At 43.2% G+C, this 20,217-nt stretch overlaps 1 protein-coding gene across 5 annotated transcripts in view; it reads left to right on the forward strand.

Annotated features, from left to right (window-relative positions):
- The window catches only part of ERBB4 (erb-b2 receptor tyrosine kinase 4), a 553,845-nt gene that overhangs the window by 379,186 nt on the left and 154,442 nt on the right, over positions 1–20,217 (forward strand). For all 5 annotated transcript variants that reach the window (XM_086896321.1, XM_086896319.1, XM_086896323.1 and 2 more), the window contains one exon: positions 17,097–17,162. In XM_086896321.1, coding sequence (XP_086752447.1) covers positions 17,097–17,162 — 66 coding nt within the window. The remainder of the gene's footprint in view (positions 1–17,096; positions 17,163–20,217) is intronic.

Here is a 20,217-nt window from a genome sequence, read left to right on the forward strand (position 1 = left end):
CTATTTTTCCTTACTTGGCTGAAGCAGTGCACAACTGGACTGTATTTAACTTGATAAACATAAATATCTCCTGAGAAACTCAATCCCATCTCAGTACAATTCATGAGTTCTGTAAAATTTGATTGAATAAGCTAATCCAAATCATTTCTGTCTTCACAAAATATAAACCCCATTATACAAAAAGCCACCAAATGCTTAAAAAGGTCCAAAGGCTTTGGGTAACAAAGAACTCAGGTAGAGAAATCACCATTTAAAATAGCCTGTAATTAAATACCTGTCTGCACGTGGGTGCATGCATGTCCTGTGCACACACATAGGGCCTGGAGAAATGAACATTGAATTTTAACCCTGGAAATCAGTGTGGAATGTCATTAAATGAGAAATATGCTTCTCAAGTTTGGCTCACACGTCACTTTTCACAAACTGCTAGGGAGTGTGAGTGTTTGCTGTGCACAGCCTTGCTTTTCTCCACTGCTGCAAATGATGCTCAGTGCATTACAAAGTTCTTTCCTGCACAGACTGTGACTCATGCTTTTCTGGATCCAGCATGTGTATGTATCTACTGTTTAAATCTCAGGTGTCTCCTAGCCAATGGAAACCTTAGCTAAATCCACTGGAACTACAGAAGTACGTGCTGCTTGGCATTACTGAGAAAATCCCAAAGTAAGAATATTTTCTAAAGGACTACTGGGTTTTACTGTTTATCTGTAAACCTTTGTAGGAGGGAATGTGAACCAGCCAAAGCTGCTGTGTGAAGCTCAGCAAAGTCCATCCTAGCAGCAATTCAGGGAAGCCTGTGGATGATCCTGGAAGACCTGGCTAGCAGCAACTCGTGCCACGTTTAGCCATGACTGGCAGACTGGAGGGTAACTTGTACCCCAGGAATTGTGAGGGCTGTTCCACTGAGCACCTCAGGAGTGGTCCCTGGTAGAGAATACATCCAGGGACAGAGGCTGTGACCTGCCATGTGTGTCAGGATCTGGTATGTCATCGTTCCAGCAGGAACAGCACCAAACACATTTTGGTGCTTTGGCATCACTGGCATTGTTTACAGCCATCAGTAGAGGGCATAAAGCCTCCCCAGAGGTGTCTATATGTCCAAAAGAGCAAGTGCCCAGCCTCAGAGAAGACCCTGATGCTTGCTGGGCTTTGGCCATGGCCAGAGGGACTTCAGCAGGTTGATGTGCATGCAGTGTCACACCTGGGCACCAGCATGGGGGGGAGCTTAGGGCACAGCCTTGGCAGGGACCTGACACTGCAGGTGCCCACACTGTTCCCTTCCCCAGCCAGCTGGAAAAGCTGATAATGGTCTGACTTCAGGGATAATTTCACTTGAACCCTCCCTTGCTGCTCCAGTGCAATCAGCAGAGGAAGACAAAAGGGAGGAGTGAAACGACGCTCCAAAGGAAAATCAGTCCCCTGCCTCTGTGCCTGTTTCATAACTGGGATCTGCCAATTCTGGCAATCTCCTTCATTCACATCAGTGCTAGACAGAAGAGAATATGGCCAATGAACTGTGGGAATAAAGCTCCTCTGATTCCCTTCTTCACAGGCTTTCATTGTCACATTGGTGCTAAGGAGCCAGTTGAAAAGGCCATGGTGTCTTAAACACTGACAGAAATACTGCAGACACGTGAATCCTGAGTGCTTCTTCTCTTTTTTTCTTCAAGTTCTGATCAAATGCATGCAGCAAAGCTGGTGTTGGAGGCCTCTGAGTGACACGGTGTCACCGTTCAGATGCACAGAGGAGGTGGCTGCTGGCTCAGTGCTCAGATAAACAAACCCTGCACCAGGGACCACACGTGCTTCAGCTCTCCCAGGACACAGCCTCTGTGCCTGGCATTTTGACTCACAAAACCACTGAAATATTTACTGCTTGCACCACCTTCCCACACTGTTATCTTGTAGCTGAAGCTTTTGGAATTAGTTATAACTTGAAAGCAGCCTTCTCTTCTGTTTACCCAAATTCTGCGCTGCCAGCCTGGGGTTTTAAGCTGAGCACCTTGCAGTGGGAATCTCAAAATCACTTAACTCTCCAAGGAACAGAACTTTCCCTTTAGGTTTACATTACTGAAATTGTTTCTGCAACACTGAAAATCTATTTTCCCTCCTTCCAAAAATCAGCAATGAATTCAAGCATTGGCTGAGCAAGCTGCAAACCTTGCTTTGCAAGAGCCACCTGTTAGCACATCCACTTTTTGGATTCAGTCCCTTACCTGAGGAGCTGGAGGTAGAAACTCAGGGTGCAGCTCTCAGCAACAGTGCAAGAAATAAAGCAGGGAAAAAGAGTTAGGCTTCTTGCCTAAAAGACCTCAAGATTAGTAGAGCTCCCTGAGCAGCTTTTGGGAGAGTCTAGTGAAAACCTGGCTGCTTTCATCTGTGTTTTCAATGTTCTCCTCAGTTTTATTGTTAGCAGGAACTGGGCAAGACTCACATTTTGTCAGGTGAGCTTTTTTACAGGATTTTACAAAGACTATAGTATTAAATCAGAATTTTCAAATGAACTTTACTTGGAGCTTTTGTTTCACAGAAAGTCTTGTGGAGTTTGAAGTGTTTCATTGAAGTCACTTCCATAGCCAATAGCACATGTTTAAATCAGTCAGTAACACTCTTAGAAATACTGAAACTATGGATGCATGTTCATGATACAGCTGGTGACTGGGTAATATGGATGCAAAAATGACTTTCCATTTTCAAATTAAAAAAAAATTAAGTTGCTTTTCAAGGAGTTATTAAAAAAAAAAAAAAATGCTGGATTTTGTGTTGGCATGTGCCCAGAGTTGTGCAAAATAAACTCTGTGAAAATTAAATCCATTTTAAAGTATCTTCCTGAAGATTCTTCTCAGACTCTGAAGTGCAGTGAGATCTCTGGAAAAAAATTCCCTTTACCAATCTAGCTTTTCAACTGAGTGCCTGTCAGCTGTGAATAAAGCTGGAATTTTTGGCAAGGTACTTTTTCAGGCAGAACAACTTCAGTTCCTTGCTCTTCACAGCGTGGCACTCCTCTGTCATTGATTTGAATCTAATTGCAGCCTGTGGTGTGAGAACACCCCAGTTCTGAGCTGTGCAGAACTGCTGTAAAGTTACAGGGAGAAGAGACTTGGTCTTCAGGAGTGAGCCTGTGGCTCAATAAATCCCATGGTGTACCTGTGACTCAATAAATCCCATGGTGTACCTGTGACTCCATAAATCCCATGGTCTACTCCAGAGAAACACAGCTTGAAAACTCAGCTCTTCCAAAACTTGGCTCTTTTTTGCTTGTTGATTCATAGATTTTTTTTCAAGGGCCAAAGGAACCTTGGAATATCATTAGCTCTATTTCATCTATGCAAAAGCCTGGAATATCATCAGCTTGCCTGGTGTGGAGCTCAGCACAGCACCTTATCTTCTAACCTGGCTTTGAGGTCCCAGTGGCTGTGGGCTCTGGTGCTCTGTGCACTCTCCTGGCACTGCTCTGGAGTTCTGCAGAAGTGAAGCTGTCCCTCCAGAAGTTGGTTACTTTCCAGTATTAAAAGGAATAAAATCAGCTGCCTTGAATCTGAGTACAATTGTAAATCATAGATGTTTCATCTTCTGCTTTCTCTGGCTGGCTCAAAGAGCTCTTCTAGCCAGCTTTTTTTTTCTGTGTACCATGTCATCAGCTCACCTCCTGATCTTCTTCCAAAAGCTGGACAGGTAAGGTTCTCCCATCTCTCACAAGCAGGAATTTCTCTCCAGCCCCAGAGTAATTTTCATTGCCCATCAATGTGAACTGTGTATTTTTCAGCTTGCTTTTATAAGGCAGAAGCCAAAGCATGCGTGGCATTTTGTTCCTGATATAACCAGTGGAAGTAAAAATTATACCCTTTGTCTTTCAGCTTTGTGTGAGGAATTTGGTGTTCAGGCAATTCTGATATCTGAGTGGTTTAGAGACTCCCTTTTTCCCCCCCCCAGCAAATACAGCCTGTGTGTTTTGTTCTGAAATATGCAATCTTATGTTTGGCTCTATAAAAGTCATTTGGTGTGAGTGACTCCAGCTTACCCTCCAGCCTGGCTCACTCTCTGACACTGCCTGCTCCTCACTGTAATTTGCTGGGATTTCATTCTTCCTGTCATCTGTACACTTTATTGCCTGGGATATTTTAATAATTTCTAAACCTTTGTCTGGAATATTAAGAAGTGTCAGTCCTGGGAATCCCTGGGGAACAACACCCCAATTGTATTATAATTGCTCATTTACAGCTACTTTTGGAGAGTCTCCAATTAGCTGGGTCTTAATGCATTTTTCATGTGTTTTATTAATATTGAAACATAGAGACAAATCTAATTAAATGTTTACCATTTAGCCAGTGCTTTGCATTTTAATTAAAGGAACAAAAAATGGACTTCCCAGCTGCGTAGCTGTTTATGAAGTCAGCCCTCTGTGCTCCTGGTAATCCAAGCTGTCAGTGACCTTACCTAGGATCAGGTGTCTTTGGAAGCATTACAGCTCAGTTTGACAAACTTACCCCTGTATATGGTTGATGGGAGAAGTGCTGGCTCTATAATTCTTTTTATTTTTATTTTTTTTTCCTTTCTTAATTTCTTCTGTCACACTGTCTTTGTGAGCTGCTTTTTCAGGTTAACCTGCCCCACTAGCCCCCATAAATGAGCATTTGCTGGGCCATTTGTTCTACTGCCAGTTTTCCACATGCTAGCAAAAGGAGTAATAGGTTTTCTAAAATACTCTTCTTTAAAATATTACAGAAATTGTAACAATCAGGTAGAAACTGAGTTTAGCAGAAATGTCTTTCTGTCAAACTAGTTTAAGGCCAGAAGCTCCTTACATTTTTTAAAAAATTGTCATAGGAGAAAATCAGCCATGTGGATATATGTACATTCTTTTCAGCATAAGTACTATATTCTTGTAGTGTGTTTCACAAGAAGCATGAGCTGGTATTTGCATGGAATCTTGTATAAATGATAAGCTTTATATTCTCCCATGGGGATTAAGAGTCTCTGTTTGGAGTTGCTGGCAAGGGATGTGGGTGAATTTGTGCACAGCCATTTATTGCAGCTACAGAATGGGGCCTGATGGGTGGGCAGCCCCTTGATTTAATGTTCAGTAGTGACCCTGTAATTCTTCACTGAGCACAGTAACTCAGCTTTTGTACCAGTGCTGGCAATATTAGAAAAGAGTCATTTTTACACAAAGCCACTTACCTGGAAATTTATACTTAGGTCAGACCATTGGGTGTTTAACTCTGAAGTAATTATGTGATAGCTATGAAGAATAGGGGTTTGTCAGATCCTTGAAATCTCTCCCAAAAGTCCTAACCTTACACCAGTTCTCAGGTGTGCTGTGCCTAAACTGTATAAAATGCTGTTCCTGTCCACACCAGTGTCTTCAACTGAGCCACCCAAAACAGGCTTCTGCACAGGAGCAGTCCTGCTGCCTTTCACAGCCACACTGGTGAAATCTGGAGTCTTGGATCCGACTTGGATCAGAGCAGGTCCTTTCCCTCAGGTGTAAAAAAGCCATTGGTTAGTAAGGATTGAGGAGAGGCTAATGCAGCAAAAATAAAAGTACAGGGAAAGCTTTCCTTCAGACCAGTGGATGTTTCTTTAACAGGAGACAATTACATGTAAATAATGAGCATTTGCAAACCAACCCCCCAGCCCTCAGTACCAGGACACAATGAGATAACCACATTTTGTCCAGTTATTCCTGCAAGGCGTTTTGTGTTTTTTCCAAGCATGAGGATTTTGCTCTGCAGAAGGCCAGAGTAACAGCAATATATTTATGTATGCTGGTGAAAAGAAAAGAGGGAAGTGACTAATCCATGCTTAAAGCCACCCTTCAGAGTAGCTAGTGTATCATTTTTGGTGTACATCTAAATTGGAAACTACCTACGGAGAAAATGGCATTGCAGAAAGTATACCCTGAAGACATTTGTTACTGTGGAGTTTGTTAAATTATAGCCTTTCACTGAGGTTATTACTTGGAGTTCAATTAACATTTTAAATGTATGTTTGGAGACCAGCAAACGGGGCCTCAGCAGACAGGTGGTCTGGATACAGAACACGTTCCCTGCCGCCAGCATCACCATGGCAAAGCCAGGAGGAAAAGCTGTTCTTTTCCAAAAAAAGCTCCAAACACCTCAGCCGTTCTGTGAAAGCTCCTTCCATGTGGCACACGCTTCATGGGCTTCAAGCACTGCACTTCAGCAGCAGTTCTGGTTTCATGGACATCTCAGTTGGAAAGAAAATTTATATCAAATAGACAGAAAGTCCCGCATCTGCCTTTTCTCCTTTCCTCTACGTGGAGGCTGCTTTTCCTTCCATTAAGGAATCTCTAGTCCAGACAGAATTTATTTATTTACCTGGGATTGAAAGGCAAATGCAGTAACAGAAAAATTTGATTTTAAAGAACAGTTTTTGCCAAGCAGATATATCTGAAGACAGAGGAATACATTAAATCGAGTGGTTACAATGAACTCGATTTGCGTTACAATGGCAAGCTGAACTGCTTGAAGTTGCCTGTAATGTTTTTTTCCTCAACCCAGAACAGTGTGTTTTAAATAAAGGGAATCAGTTTAGCTTTCTAGTAAATACCTTCAGCCAGCATTTTCAGAAGGGATTTGTCAATTGGTGACTGCCCTTGAAAGAGATTTGAAAGGCAAGCGGACGTGGCATCTAATGGAAATACGACGCCTCTCACAGCTGAGTTAGTGAATAAAAAATAAGTAATGAACACAAAATAGAAAAAATAATGCTGTGAGGGACACAACTCCTTATGCTGCCAGAGCCCAGCAAAGTAACTGCTACAGGCATGGGGGTTTCTAGAAGTCATGGGCACAGAGAGGAGGGCGCGAAGAAAACCAGCATTAACAGTTTCTGAAGAATCTCAGGCATGGGCATCTCTTGGTGCTGAGAAATATATTTTGCAAAAATATATACAAAAAAATGCACAGCTTCAGAACCAACCCCATCCCTGCCAAACTGCTGACCAGTTTCACTGAATATCTTCCTCCCTTCTTTTAGCACTTGCAGGGTGAAAGTCACTCACCCAGTGGCAGAGGTGACCACGCTAATGTAGAAAATATGACAGTGCTTCTGTAGTTACAGAATTGAAGTAGGGCTCCACACAGTGGTGTGTAGCAACTGTTGGCAAATATTTATCTGTTAATGGCAACCTGGGTGTGTATAATGTGTTACTGCACCTGTTTGTGAGCAGGTTGGTGTTTAAGCAGTGTACTGCAAAAGGGAGAGACTTTCAGGCTGAATGAAAGCATTCCTCTCCATTACAAGCTGCTTGTTTATCATAAGCACCGGTGTTTCTTGAGGAAACGACCCCCCAAATACTGCAAATATTTAAAATTGCCTAATTGCATGGTGATTGCCAGATTTGTAGTGAGTGGGTGGGTGGGATTGGTCTCTCACAGCAAGCTTCAGCTGTTCTCACGACCTGCCTTCAAAGAGCTGCTTAGGAAAAGGAGGAAAGAAGGAGTATAAAGTCAGCTGCTGAGTAGTGTCTGCAGGATCTGGGAGCTGCTGTGTGTCTCCCACCCTGCATGTCCCAGCCCCCTGCTCAGATGGGTTTGGTTGGTGCCTCACAGGGACACTGCCAGGGGGCTTCTCTCAACACACTGTTCTGCTCCCTTCATCAAAATCACCCCAAGCCTTTGTTGCTATCACATCTGTGTTTTTTAAGGATTTTCTCAGGTCTGTTTGTTCTGGCAGAAACCATCAGAACTGTCACAAGAGTTGCTGTCCTGTGGGCAGCCTGGCTAAAGGGCTCTGGCCATAGGTCTGCTCAATCCCAAGGCAGCTTCAGGGTCTTTCTGGTCCCTTCACACCTCCTGGAGTATTACACCTACATGACAGTCCCATCATGGCCAAAGCATCTCCTCCTAGCAGATCTCTGATAACTGAAGATTGCCCAGGAAATTGCAGTTTGTAATATGTATGATTATTTTCATTAAATTTTGTGTAATGCAAACACTAAATCTGAATATCAGAGTATATGTCCAACCATCGTTTTCCAACAGAGAAAGGGCTTCTTTGGTAAAGGGCTTCTTTGGTCCAAGTATTGTTCTGTAATAATCAGTTTTGTTTCAAATAGCCAGAAATAAATTTTGGGTAAGCAGATTAAAAGGCTTATCCAAACTTTAAAAACTAGCCTAAAACTGGACTCCAGATTTCATGGGAATGAGAAATTCCTTTCTAGTATTTCTGTATAATTGAGTCAGAAGTTGATTAAAACATTAGAGGTTCTAAATACACTCTGCCAGGCTCTAGAAATACTACATGTGAACAGGAAAGAATAAAATGAATTTTAAAAGCCAAGCTCAATTTCAAGTTCTGATTTCCTTTCTTTGAGGTTTTTATTTTGTTTAAAAAAAGAAAACTGTATGTGCCTCTGTTTGAACTTCATTACTGCTTTGGCTTCATTACAGGAACATACAACAGGACACTGCTTTGACTTATGTGGTATTGACTGACTTGACCTGTTTGAGGAGCTGCTATTAAACCCACACAAGAGCACTCTGAGCTGTGTGTTTGAGTTTGTTGAGAGCTTCCTTTGAAAATCTCATCTAATGGTGCAGGAATTTTTCTCTCAGCGCTGCACATCCTGTTCCCCCAAAAAAAGCAACTTATGTCTGCATCCTTCCGCTCTCAGCCGAGCTGTGCCTCAGCCAGTAAGTGCTGCTGCTCTTACAGACACAGACCTGGCTCCAGGTTTATTCCAGGCACTGCCACAGGTGCCCACGTGCTCCCCTGCTGTTGGCTTGTTTGTGGATTTGGATTTCCTGTGCTGTCACACCAGAGAAGTGCCAGGTCTGAGAGCTCTGATCTCTGCTAGGGAAGGATGCAGGTGTCAGTGCTGGGCATTGCAGTCACTGCTGCTAAGAGGGGAAATGTAGGTGCTTCCAGACACCCCCATGCAGGGGGAAATGCTGAGGTGAATATAAGGGCATGGAAGATGTTGGCTTTCTGTGGTCTCTGTCTGCTGGAATCTGCAGTGCCTTCCTCTCGCAGACCTGTCTTCTGCTCACACTCAAATTTCCTCAGTAAGCCAGACTTTCCTCCCCTTTTTCTCCACATTATCAGCTCAGGAGTTCTTCCGGGTGTGGGGGAGCAGGGTTCAGTTTCATATTTTGCATCAAGGCATTCAGATCTGTACATCCTGGCTCTCACCTCCCAATGGAAACTGCCCCAGGCTGGTCTTAGTTGGTGTCTTTTCTACTTTATCTGTTGAAGTTCTGAGTTAAATACATTAAGTTAAATACAGAAATAGTGCTAGGGGCTCTCTGATCCATGGCTCTCCAGTGATCACGGCCACCGAGCTGCGGGGCATGAGCCCACAAATGGTTGTGTGCTGTGCCCATCTCTCTCCCTTTGGGTCAGAAGAGCTCCCCATGTCAGGAGAGCTGTCCTGAGGAGGGATGCCTGCCAGCTCTGTGCTCTCCCCTTCCAGAGAGCAGCCCCCAGACTGTTTCTTGGCTTGCTGACCCGAGAGGAGAGAGCCTTCATCACAAGAAGCAAAGGCGACAATGAGACGCCTAACTTGACTCCCTGGGTGAGAGTTCACACAGAGGTGCTGGAATAGCACCCTCCTTCCCCACAGAGGGAAGAGAAAATAAAAGCTACTCCAGCATTTTGAAGGGGCCTGGGGCTGTGATCTGTGTGCTTTGGGGATGGCCCCCTGGAAGGGATGTGTTTCATCCTGACCCCAGAGCAGAGCCCCGTTAGCAGGGACCGGGCTGCTCTTCTCTGCTCCTCTGTGGGAGGAGGGGCAGTTACCTAGGGATGATTTTTTTAACAATAACGATTACAGTGGAAGGATTCCTGAGGCTTTGTTGTTCTTGATGAGCCTGCCAAGCAGCAGGTATGACTTGACCTATCCTTTTAGCCTTCTGGCTGTGTCTCCCCATTTGCTCAGCATCCCTGTGTGCATGTGCAGGAAGGCATTTGATGCTGATTGGAACTAATTCACCATCACAGTGGGGGGAATTCACTTACATCGCTCTGTGCTAACAGCTATAAGCAGTGATAATTAATAGCTCCTAATTGCTTAATCAGTGTAGTTTTAGACTATGTCATATGTGAAGGTTTTTATTTTGTGTGGATGACTAAACCCCCAATTAATGCATCGAGTCACACAGCCTTACCAGTGCTGTCTGTTCCAGACAGAGAAAAATAACCAGTGTCTTCATTACCCCCCTCAGGTCCCTTTCTATAGTCATTACTGTGGCCTGAAGACATTTTTCTGTAGCAGCTGCAGTAACGTTACAGTGAGCTCCCTATCAGCTCAGAGCTGTCAGCAACAGATATGAATCCACCAGCCCGAGCCCGTTCGGTGCTGCTGACATGCTCTTCTTGACTTTCCATTTATTCCTTTACCTCTGGTGGCCAATCTCTCTTAAAATCAAAACTGTCTGCCACCAGTGTATCTGGCAATACTCTGTAATTTTGCAGTTCTCAACAGACACCCGGTCCCTGTGCACACACAAGGGTTGTCTCCGTCCCACATTACTCAAGGTAATGCATCCCTCTTTGGTATTCAGTTTTTGTTTTCTTCAGTGCTGGGTAAATTTTATCTCTGCTCCCTCTCTCTGCTCCCCCTCACACTGTCCCTGTATCTCTTTCTGTGCCTGTCTTTCAGCGTGTAGCTCTTGAATTGTTTTCATTTCCCAGATCTGTTTCCCAGGCCAGTTTCTTTTCAGCAGCTTGTCCCTGAGTCCCTCTCCATTTGTGTTTGTCTCTTTTCTTATCTGCTGAGGAAGATGAGGGGGAGATAGAGGTGTTGACTGGCAGGACTGGAATTCCCTGTTGGAAGTGATCGTGAGCAGGAGCTTCCTTCTGCCCTTACTGAGCTCCAGGCTGGGTGCATCCTGTGGCAGGTGGGGTTGGGCTCTAGGGAATGGATGGATGGATGGATGGATGATGGATGGATGATGGATGGATGAATGGATGATGGATGGATGGATGGATGGATGGATGGATGGATGATGGATGGATGGATGATGGATGGATGAATGGATGATGGATGGATGGATGGATGTATGGATGGATGGATGGATGGATGATGGATGGAGGATGGATGGATGGATGATGGATGATGGATGGATGGATGATTGGTGGATGGATGGATGGATGGATGGATGGATGGATGGATTGATGGATGGATGATGGATGGATGGATGGATGGATGGATGGATGGATGGATGGATGATGGATGGATGATGGATGGATGGATGGATGGATGATGGATGGATGGATGGATGATGGATGGATGATGGATGGATGGATGGATGGATGGATGGATGGATGGATGATGGATGGATGGATGGATGGATGGATGGATGGATGGATGATGGATGGATGATGGATGATGGATGGATGGATGGATGGATGGATGGATGGATGATGGATGGATGATGGATGGATGATGGATGGATGGATGGATGGATGATGGATGGATGGATGGATGGATGGATGGATGGATGGATGGATGGATGGATGGATGATGGATGATGGATGGATGATGGATGATGGATGGATGGATGGATGGATGGATGATGGATGGATGATGGATGGATGGATGGATGGATGGATGGATGATGGATGGATGATGGATGATGGATGGATGGATGGATGGATGATGGATGGATGGATGGATGGATGGATGGATGGATGATGGATGGATGGATGATGGATGGATGGATGCATGGATGGATGGATGGATGGATGGATGATGGATGGATGGATGGATGGATGGATGGATGAGGGATGGATCCACAACAGGTGCTGTGCTCTCCCACAGTGTAAGTGCTCATTGATGAGCCCCATGTGAGTTTTCTTTGTAAGGGAATCCCATTAATATTTGTGCAGGGTGTCTCCACATGGAGACTTCAGGGGAGAAGCAAAACTACAAAGAGGAGACAGAAAGGTCAGTTGCTGCCATTTACCACAATAAAAGTAACAATACCAATGCAGGTACAGCTTGTTAAAGAAAACCCAGAATGGGTTTTATGGGACTAATCCTACATTGGAAATCTCATCTGACATGAGTGAAAGCATATGGTTTGTTAGCAGTGGAGGAATTGACCCTTAGATTTCTGTGTCCCATAATGCCTCTACAGAGGAAGATAATATGAGCACTAGATATTTCTATAACACATTTTCTTCTTTTGAGGAAAGTTTTTCTTGAAACATACAATTTCCTTCCTTCTGCCATTAGGGAAGGAAACCCTGGGAAGTGGGAGACTGTCTTAGGTAATTAACTTCCAAATCAATAGGAGAGATCTGAAGGCTAGCACAGGGCGGGTAGGAAATGCAAAATTATTTTTACCTAACAAAGAAGTTATGAATGGATGAATGTTTGACAATAGGAATAGTCAGACAAGGACAGGGAAAGCATTATGGCCTGATAAAGGCAGAACAATCCATCACAACAACAGTATCTTTAATTCTCCTTAATGCTATGATGCAGTGTTTAAATTACATTTTGATTTCATTATCTATGCATACATAGAAGTAAGGAGTTTAGTTGCCTGTAGAAACAACCCACAGGCCTATACAAACCTTCTGTCTCACCTAAGCTATGCAAAGAACAGAATATGCCTGGAATTTCTTGGACTTTAGGGCTGGTTATGTATAGAAACATCTCTGGCATCTTTAGCATTTTTGCAGGAGCGTATTTTTGAGGCAAAGGGTGAGTTTATAGGCAGCTTACAGAAGCTAATAAATTATTTATAGCTGTTTTGTTAGTTAATCAATTATTTTAGATTGTTAGGTAAGTAAAGAGGCTGCTTTAAACTATGGCTTGTAACCATCTAAGCCATTTTATTTTGTCTGTGTTTATTTGCACTTCAGTATCAGTGTGCTGCAGGTATCCTAACATTGAATGATGATTTATTAACCTGATAGAAACCACCAGCAAATGGAAGTTTTGTGCCAAGTGAGACATTTCTTCTCTTATTTCTGCTTTTCTTCTCCTACTGAGAGGAGTCTGCACGAGGCAGCTGGCATAGCTGATGGGAAAGAATCAGTTTCTTCTCTGTATGACACTGAGCTTTGAGCTGAGAGGAGGACTTCACTTTTCTTGTCTCCTCAGTAACTTAATCCTTTGTGGTTTTACTGTTTCTGAAATAATAAAAGTCAGTCTGGAGTCAAAGGAAAACCCTTCTCAATTCTCAGGAAAACACAAGGATGAGGTAACCTTGGTCTCTCCCAAGCTAGTGAGCAAACATTTGCTGCTGGTGACTTTTCCTGGCTGGGAAAGCTAAAGCATTTCCCACAAATAAAACCCTATCCTGGAATTGACAAGGAAGGTGCTCTGCCCACAGTCCATAATTCAGATCTGTTGCAGTAGTTTTAGCCAAGGGAAGACAGCCCAGGAGACAAAACATTGGTTTTCTGTGCGTGCAGTTTGCCAAAGCAAAATTAATTCTCATGTTTCAATGGGAATCTGCCTTTTCTTAACGTAGATTTCATTACAAAACCTGTGAAAATTATGGAAGCCTCCAAATTGTCACTGTGTGTGCCAAACAATGGTACTCTTCAGGAGCAGAAATGTTCTCCAGTGTCCCAGCTGTAATGGGGAGGAGACTTTTGTAGGTTTTTTCCTTCCTTAACTTGCTTGGAAGAGGAAAATGTGCCTTCTCTAATGTGAAGAATAATGTGAATGGGCCATGGTTGTGCCCTGCAGAGGATTTTTTTTTTGGCCAAATTCTTTTAGCCTGTTCTGCTTTAGGTTGGAGGAGTCTAGAATATTTTATACACAAGAAATGATTTATGCCACAAATTGTTTCATAATTTTTTTCTTTTCAATTCTATTGCCTCAGTGTGAAAATCTTAAGAGATATATACAGGAAAATCTGTTAGTAGTGGTATAATTCCTCCAAGTGCCTTGTCAACCTTAGGGCCAATACATTTATTATCATTTAAGCCTGACATACAGATCTCATTGTGAGACCTGCTCCTCACATGAATGCTTGTTATACTCCTGAGTGCATATGTTGACTTCCACAGGACTATTTCTGTCTTAATTTTGCAGAGCTGGTCTTTAATGGGTTTCAATCTGTCCTTATTACAGGACAGATTTTCCCTTAGTGGGGAAAACCAGAATGATGTGGAAATACCAAATGATGTGAGGGCAGTTCATATTGAGAGCAAAGAAAGTTGTTTTTCTCTTTAAAAAACCAAGCCAATATAGATACACTCTTTGGAGGGAGTTTGGTTTTTAATTCTCAGTATATTTGACCTTCAAAAGGACGCCCAGCAATGCAATTCAGAGGTGTGCTGCCTACAGGCTCAGCTCCTGGTTGTGTCTGTACAGCTGAGAAAAGTGAAAACAATGAAACAGACACTTTTGAGTTCCCAGTGAGAAAAAAGGAAACTGGCAGCCTTTTCTTGCTTTATTGTTAAATATCTCTATTTAAATGCAAATCATCATCTGACACTGCCAAACAAAGTCATGTACGAGGCAGCAGGCATGCAAGTTTAAAAAATTTTTAAAATGATGTTTTGAAGATGCTGAATTGCTTTTATTTCCAGGAGGAATAGAGGCAGCTGAATAAATTTTTGGCTGCATACCGAAGATCAGCTCAGTACCTAGGTGCTTCAGAAATGAAGATTTGTATTTTAAGTGCAGCTTTTACAGAGGTGTGGGCAGACTCTCTAGTTAGGGATCACTTGGAGGGATGCTGAAGTTTCTTCTGTGTTATACCATGGCAGGTATTACAGTGGAAAACCCAATGTTTACAGAATGTACAGAAGGGGGTGGAATCCAGGGACAAAAAGGGCAAGGAGCAGCCAAATTGGAACGTGTGGTTACAAGGGATCTGTGTGGTGCTTTATGGTGAGGGATGCAGGGCCTCTGGCTTTCTCCCTGAGCTCCAGACCTCTGAGCCTAGAGAGTCATGAGATTGGACCTCAAGGAAGGATGGGGATGGAGGAGAGTCTTTCAGGAGGAGCCCACATTGTGGGTGGTTTTGGCTCCTCTGGAGCTGCCCCAGCAGGGATGCTGCAGCTCAGGGGAGGGCTGAGCACAGCCCACAGTGCTGAAAGTTCTCTGAGTGTGCATCCATCCTGCTCCTCCTGCTGATCAGGAGTAGCTACTTAATAAAACCCACTTAAGGGGAGCATTTCTATTCAGTTCAGCAAGTACCAAAATCAGCTAACAACCTGTATCTTATCAAGCTTCATCTGCTAAAATTCTTCCTTTAATTTGCTGTTTACTTCACCAATTTAAACTTTCATTCTTATAAATCAATGTGGATATATTTTCTTTCTGTGCAGGCTTCCAGTAGTCTCTTAATAATCATAATAATCGTTATTACTGATTAAAGTTGCATTATTCATGCCAGATGGAGTGCCCTCCCTGTCAGCCAGAATGAGTTTGTATTTATGTAGTTATAGTACATTTGTGATCTAAATAAACAGATGGTAGAAGGTGACAGCGAATTATGTGCTGGTGATATCAGCAACAATGTTTCCCAAGTATAATTGCTTTAAATGAACATGAATGCAACAAGGAGCTGGTATTTTTAACAAGGTAGTTGGCATTCAGTGTGGTAATTACTAGGCAGCATCATCAATAGCACCAGGAATGCCAAGGAAGGAATGCTGGCTTTGAAAAATTAGTGACACACAGTCTGACTTGACAGGACCATCAGGGTGGGTTTGCTCAGCTCTGTAACATCTTGCAGGTGTGAGCACACTGCCAGCACAGGGACAGTGTTTGTCTTTGGGGTGATCCAACCTTAGCTGAGAGACATTTTGCACTTTCTCTGACGCTGTCTCCCGTCAGGGCATGTGGCAAGTATTTGATTTAGTGTAATGGAGCAGAGTTAGCAGCAGCAGCTGTTAATACACAATTGAAAGGATTGAACCTGGATCAGGTTCAAAGGGGAAATTCACTTTACAGAATCTCAGCAGTGTTCACTGATGTATAAAAGTTAAATCAAACACAAGGTTGGGCTCCTGTGATCAAAAGTGCGGCGATAAGGACTGTGCAGTCTTCCACAAGCTTTACATTGTGTGCCTCAGCTCATCCCATCAGCTCTGGCTTTGTGAAGGGCTTGCCTGCCCCTCAGGCACTGCCACACCTGGGAGTGTGCCTGGACTTTGGCCATGTCCAGATGGCAGCCATGGAATGGGGTCTCCATTCCCAGCAGCCCAGACTGTCCGAGCACTCTCTCCAGAGGTGTTGAAGTGCAGCCAGAGGAGAACACTCCAGCTCTTCTCCTTGCTCACCATCCCCTCTCACACAGGTCAGCATTTTGCCATAACATGGACACATGAACTCAACTCCCACTTCAGTCCAAGTGGATTTCAGTCACTAATTCCTAGGTAGTTTACCAAACCTACCATTGCTACATGGTAGGTTTACAGACCTACCATTCTTACAGCTGTATTTTACAGTGAAAGCGCCTACAGCTCTTTTTCTTCAGGGACTAAAACTATCAGCATGTGGAAAGATGATGCAGAGCATCGCATCCAAGGTCTGAAGGAACATGAGATTCCTTCTGAAGCACAACCACAGGCAACTAAAGAACCAGCAGCCAGAAAACAGAAGGTCCTGTGAGCTTTGCTGTCACTGGGATTAAGTGGTTGCACACTTAATTTCCCTTACTATAATATTGGACATGCAGACCATGTAAGTTGGTGGGGAATAGGGGTGGCTTCTAACCAAAGGCATTGAGTGGAATGTCACAGCCATCTCTTCTCCTGTGGAGAAATCAGCAGGTCACATAGGCTGTGGAAAGCAGTAGTGACAGCACTGAGTGATGAGTGATGGCATTGTTCCTCAGTCCTCCAGATTTGCTGATATTTCTTTTTGTTTTAAAATGTCCCAGTCATTATGCATAGCAAAAAGGTGTTTAGGGTATAAAGCATTTAGATAAGTATTTCATGTAAGTTTGATACCAGGTCTGGTTATTTAGCTGGGCTTTTTTTACAGGCACTGTTTCAACTTTGCTAAAGTATTAAGTATAAAGTATAAAAAGTATAAAAAGTATAAAAAGTATGAAAAGACAAGATGGACTCTTGTCTTACACAGTTGCTGGATGTTGAAGGAATGAAAGGAACCCACATTTCCAATCTGTCTCTTTCTGTCTGTCCTGCAGGTGGTCGTTGCCACAAGTCATGCACAGGACGGTGCTGGGGACCAACAGAGAATCACTGCCAGACCTGTAAGTGTGTAAGAGTGAGAAACAAAGGACTGGAAAACAATGTAGCAGAGATCCTATTTTTGTTTCTTTCACTTGTAATAAATTCTGGGTTCAACAGGACTCTAAAACATACAATGGGGTTTTTCTTCCTTATGGTTTTTACCAATAGATGATCTGCTTTTTTCCCCCACCCATGTGAATGATACTTTTCTTTCCTCCTTTATGCTTTCTAAAACTGCTTATGCTAACTTGAATTTTCTTTTCACTACTTGGTGGCAACATGGAGCATGGCTCTTGAGAATATTGATGGTTATTTTGGAATACACTGGAATGAATACTGCAGGAATACAGAAAAAAACTATAAGGAAGATTTGGAGATCTTTAATGTCCACCTGACACTGAAAAGCTCCTGATGCCAAAATACTCTGTTAATTTGAGTGGTAGCCTGGGAATATCACTTATCTTGCAGAACTGTTCTCTTTATAATAACTTCAGAATGTATTTGAGTTGTACTGAAAGAGAGGATAATAGTTTTTGTGAAGGAAGTAGTGATGGGTTACTCACCACATTTGTCTGTCCCCTTGAATTGAGAGAGCATTAAAATGAGTTTCTTCCTTGTGTGCTTTAAACTCCTTCACACAGGCACTAAAGAGCTAGAAGTAAAGTCACAATATTAGCAGATAGTAAAAGAGGAGAAAATTGAGAGCTGTCTTTTTCTACAAATTTTTTTTTTCTTTTTCATTTTTCCTGCTTTCAGGAGGGTGAGAACCAGCTGCTTTTACTGGAATCACTCTTCCTGGGAAATGAAGTGGCTGCTGGGTGCTCCCCCAGAGAACACCTCCAGCTTGTGCTTGTTTCCTTGGCTGAGCTATAAATGGGAGGAAGGACTGTGACAAATGAGGCACTCCCAGATGAGCCTCCCAACTGAGCTCTGAGCTGAGTCAGCCCAGGGTCACCTGCCTCTTTCCTGGGACTTGGTGGGAACAGTGCAGCGATGCTGCTGCTGCTGTTTTGTTTGTTTGGGGTTTTTTACTACTTGGAGTGAGAGGACAGAACTGGGAGACAGCTTGATGTGGCTGTCTCATGTGTCTGAGCAGGAAATCCAAGCTGCCTGTGACCCAGGGGACAGAGCCACATACCTGCAGTGGCTCTGCCACCCTGCCAGGAGCTGCTTTCCCTTTAGGAGCACCAGCTGATTCTACTGGAGAAGCTGCTCACAATGACAGCTCTGCTAAAGTTCACCTGTTCTTGTGTTGCTGCTTCATATTTTCATATCCTTTGTCTGCAGGGATGGTTAAAACCCCTCAGGACATATTGTAGGGCTAAGGTACAGTGATGCAGAGCAGATTCTGCTTTGTCTGAATTAAGTCAGGACATCTCCTTCCTTTGCTGGCAGTCTTTATGAAGGCACCAAGGAAGTCAGTGCTCCTTACCAGGAAAAGAAGTAGATTCTGGGTTGTGTGTTTAAGTAGATAATGGAAAGGGACTTAAACCCTAGGCAACAGAATTATTTTATGTCATTGCTATTAATTAATGATTTTTTTTTTCTCTGTCCTAATGAGAAGCTTGTTTGTCTATTAAAACTTGTAACTTTGTAAGAAGCTGCATAATCCATCCAAACATGGATTTATTCAGGCTTTCTGTGGTTAGCTTATCCAGGAAGAGTTTAAAATCCTGGCATTTTTGTTCCACAAAGAGCCCATGATGCTGGATCAGGCTGTGTCTCCAGCCTCATGTCAAGTCCAGCTGTGTACCTGCACAAGTCCGTGTGGCAGGAGCAGCTCCCATGCTCCCAGCCTCCACAAAGCACTGCTCTCAGACAAGGGAGCTGCTTTGCTGGGTTCATGGAGTAACAGCAGGGAGAGAAAAGCTGCTCTGCAGTGCTGTGAGGGCAGGGGCTCAGCAGGGCTGCAGGGAAGGCTGGATTCAGGAGTGACAGCTCTCTCCCTTCACAGTGCCTGTCCTGGCAAATCCAAACAGCAGGGACAGGCTAAGGCACAACCACAGAGTTAAAATAATAAACTAGGAAAAGCCATAACTCATCCAAGGGAGATACACAGATCACACTCTTCCACTTGAGCAGCCACTCCACATCCTCTTACCTTCAAGCCCACTCTGCAGCCTCTGATGGTCAGGGACAGGAACTCATTTTACATCACAGTCTTCCCCTTTGCCTCCCTGACCTTGCTGCACCTTGGGCAAGCAGCAGGATTGAAGGAAAAGTCTGGTAAAGGGTATGTCTTCTTTGGGTTTTCACACAATGTGTTTCCTGCAAAGAGGGACAATTTGAGTAGGGACTCAAAACTTAAAAATGCAATTTGGACTGTGCTTTTGGTGCCTTCATGTCTGACTTTAAAAGACATGCCTGGCTCTTGGGCTGGCAGATGTTGTTGTTAGATACAAGCTGGAGACAGGATGAGTGATGGTGTGCACATTGTGCCAACCTTTACCCCATAACCTTGGGGATGCACGTCTTTCCAACACGTGTAGGAAAATACTCCAGCAGTGCTACATCTAATGCCAAACCATTTTCATCCTAGAAACAATTCAGAGCTGCTTTTTGATAATTTCTTTTTTTTTTTTTTTTTTTTATTGAGGATTGAAACAAAATATTTTAATGAGCCCTCCTCCCAAGATAAGATTTAAATTATTTTCCTGGGAAAGGATAAAAAAAATGAAAGATCTTAATCCATGTCTTTCATTTCAAATTACATATGGAAAAAAAACCAAATCCCTTTCTTTTTTTCATGAATATCATCTACCTAGCTGCTTCTTATGTTGCCTTCCAGCAATGTCTTTGTTGCTAACTCTGTCTGAAACACCACCTGCATCTAACTCTAACATCTCTGTAAATGTGACAAGAAAATTCATGTATTTAAGAAGACAATTAATAGGAAATTAAAGCCAAGTTGTTCTGTTAGGAGGTAGAGAAGATAAAATTCCAGGGTACTGTTTTACACAGTTAGCAATCCTTTTTACTTTTATAATTAAAATATTAGTAGATGTTAATAGGAAGAATTTGAAATTGAGATGATATAACTTGTTTCAGTGTCAGGAAAGGCGAATGTGAAAATAT

Source organism: Cyanistes caeruleus, chromosome 7 (assembly GCF_971803275.1).
Source record: "Cyanistes caeruleus chromosome 7, bCyaCae1.hap1.1, whole genome shotgun sequence".
Taxonomy (NCBI): domain Eukaryota; kingdom Metazoa; phylum Chordata; class Aves; order Passeriformes; family Paridae; genus Cyanistes; species Cyanistes caeruleus.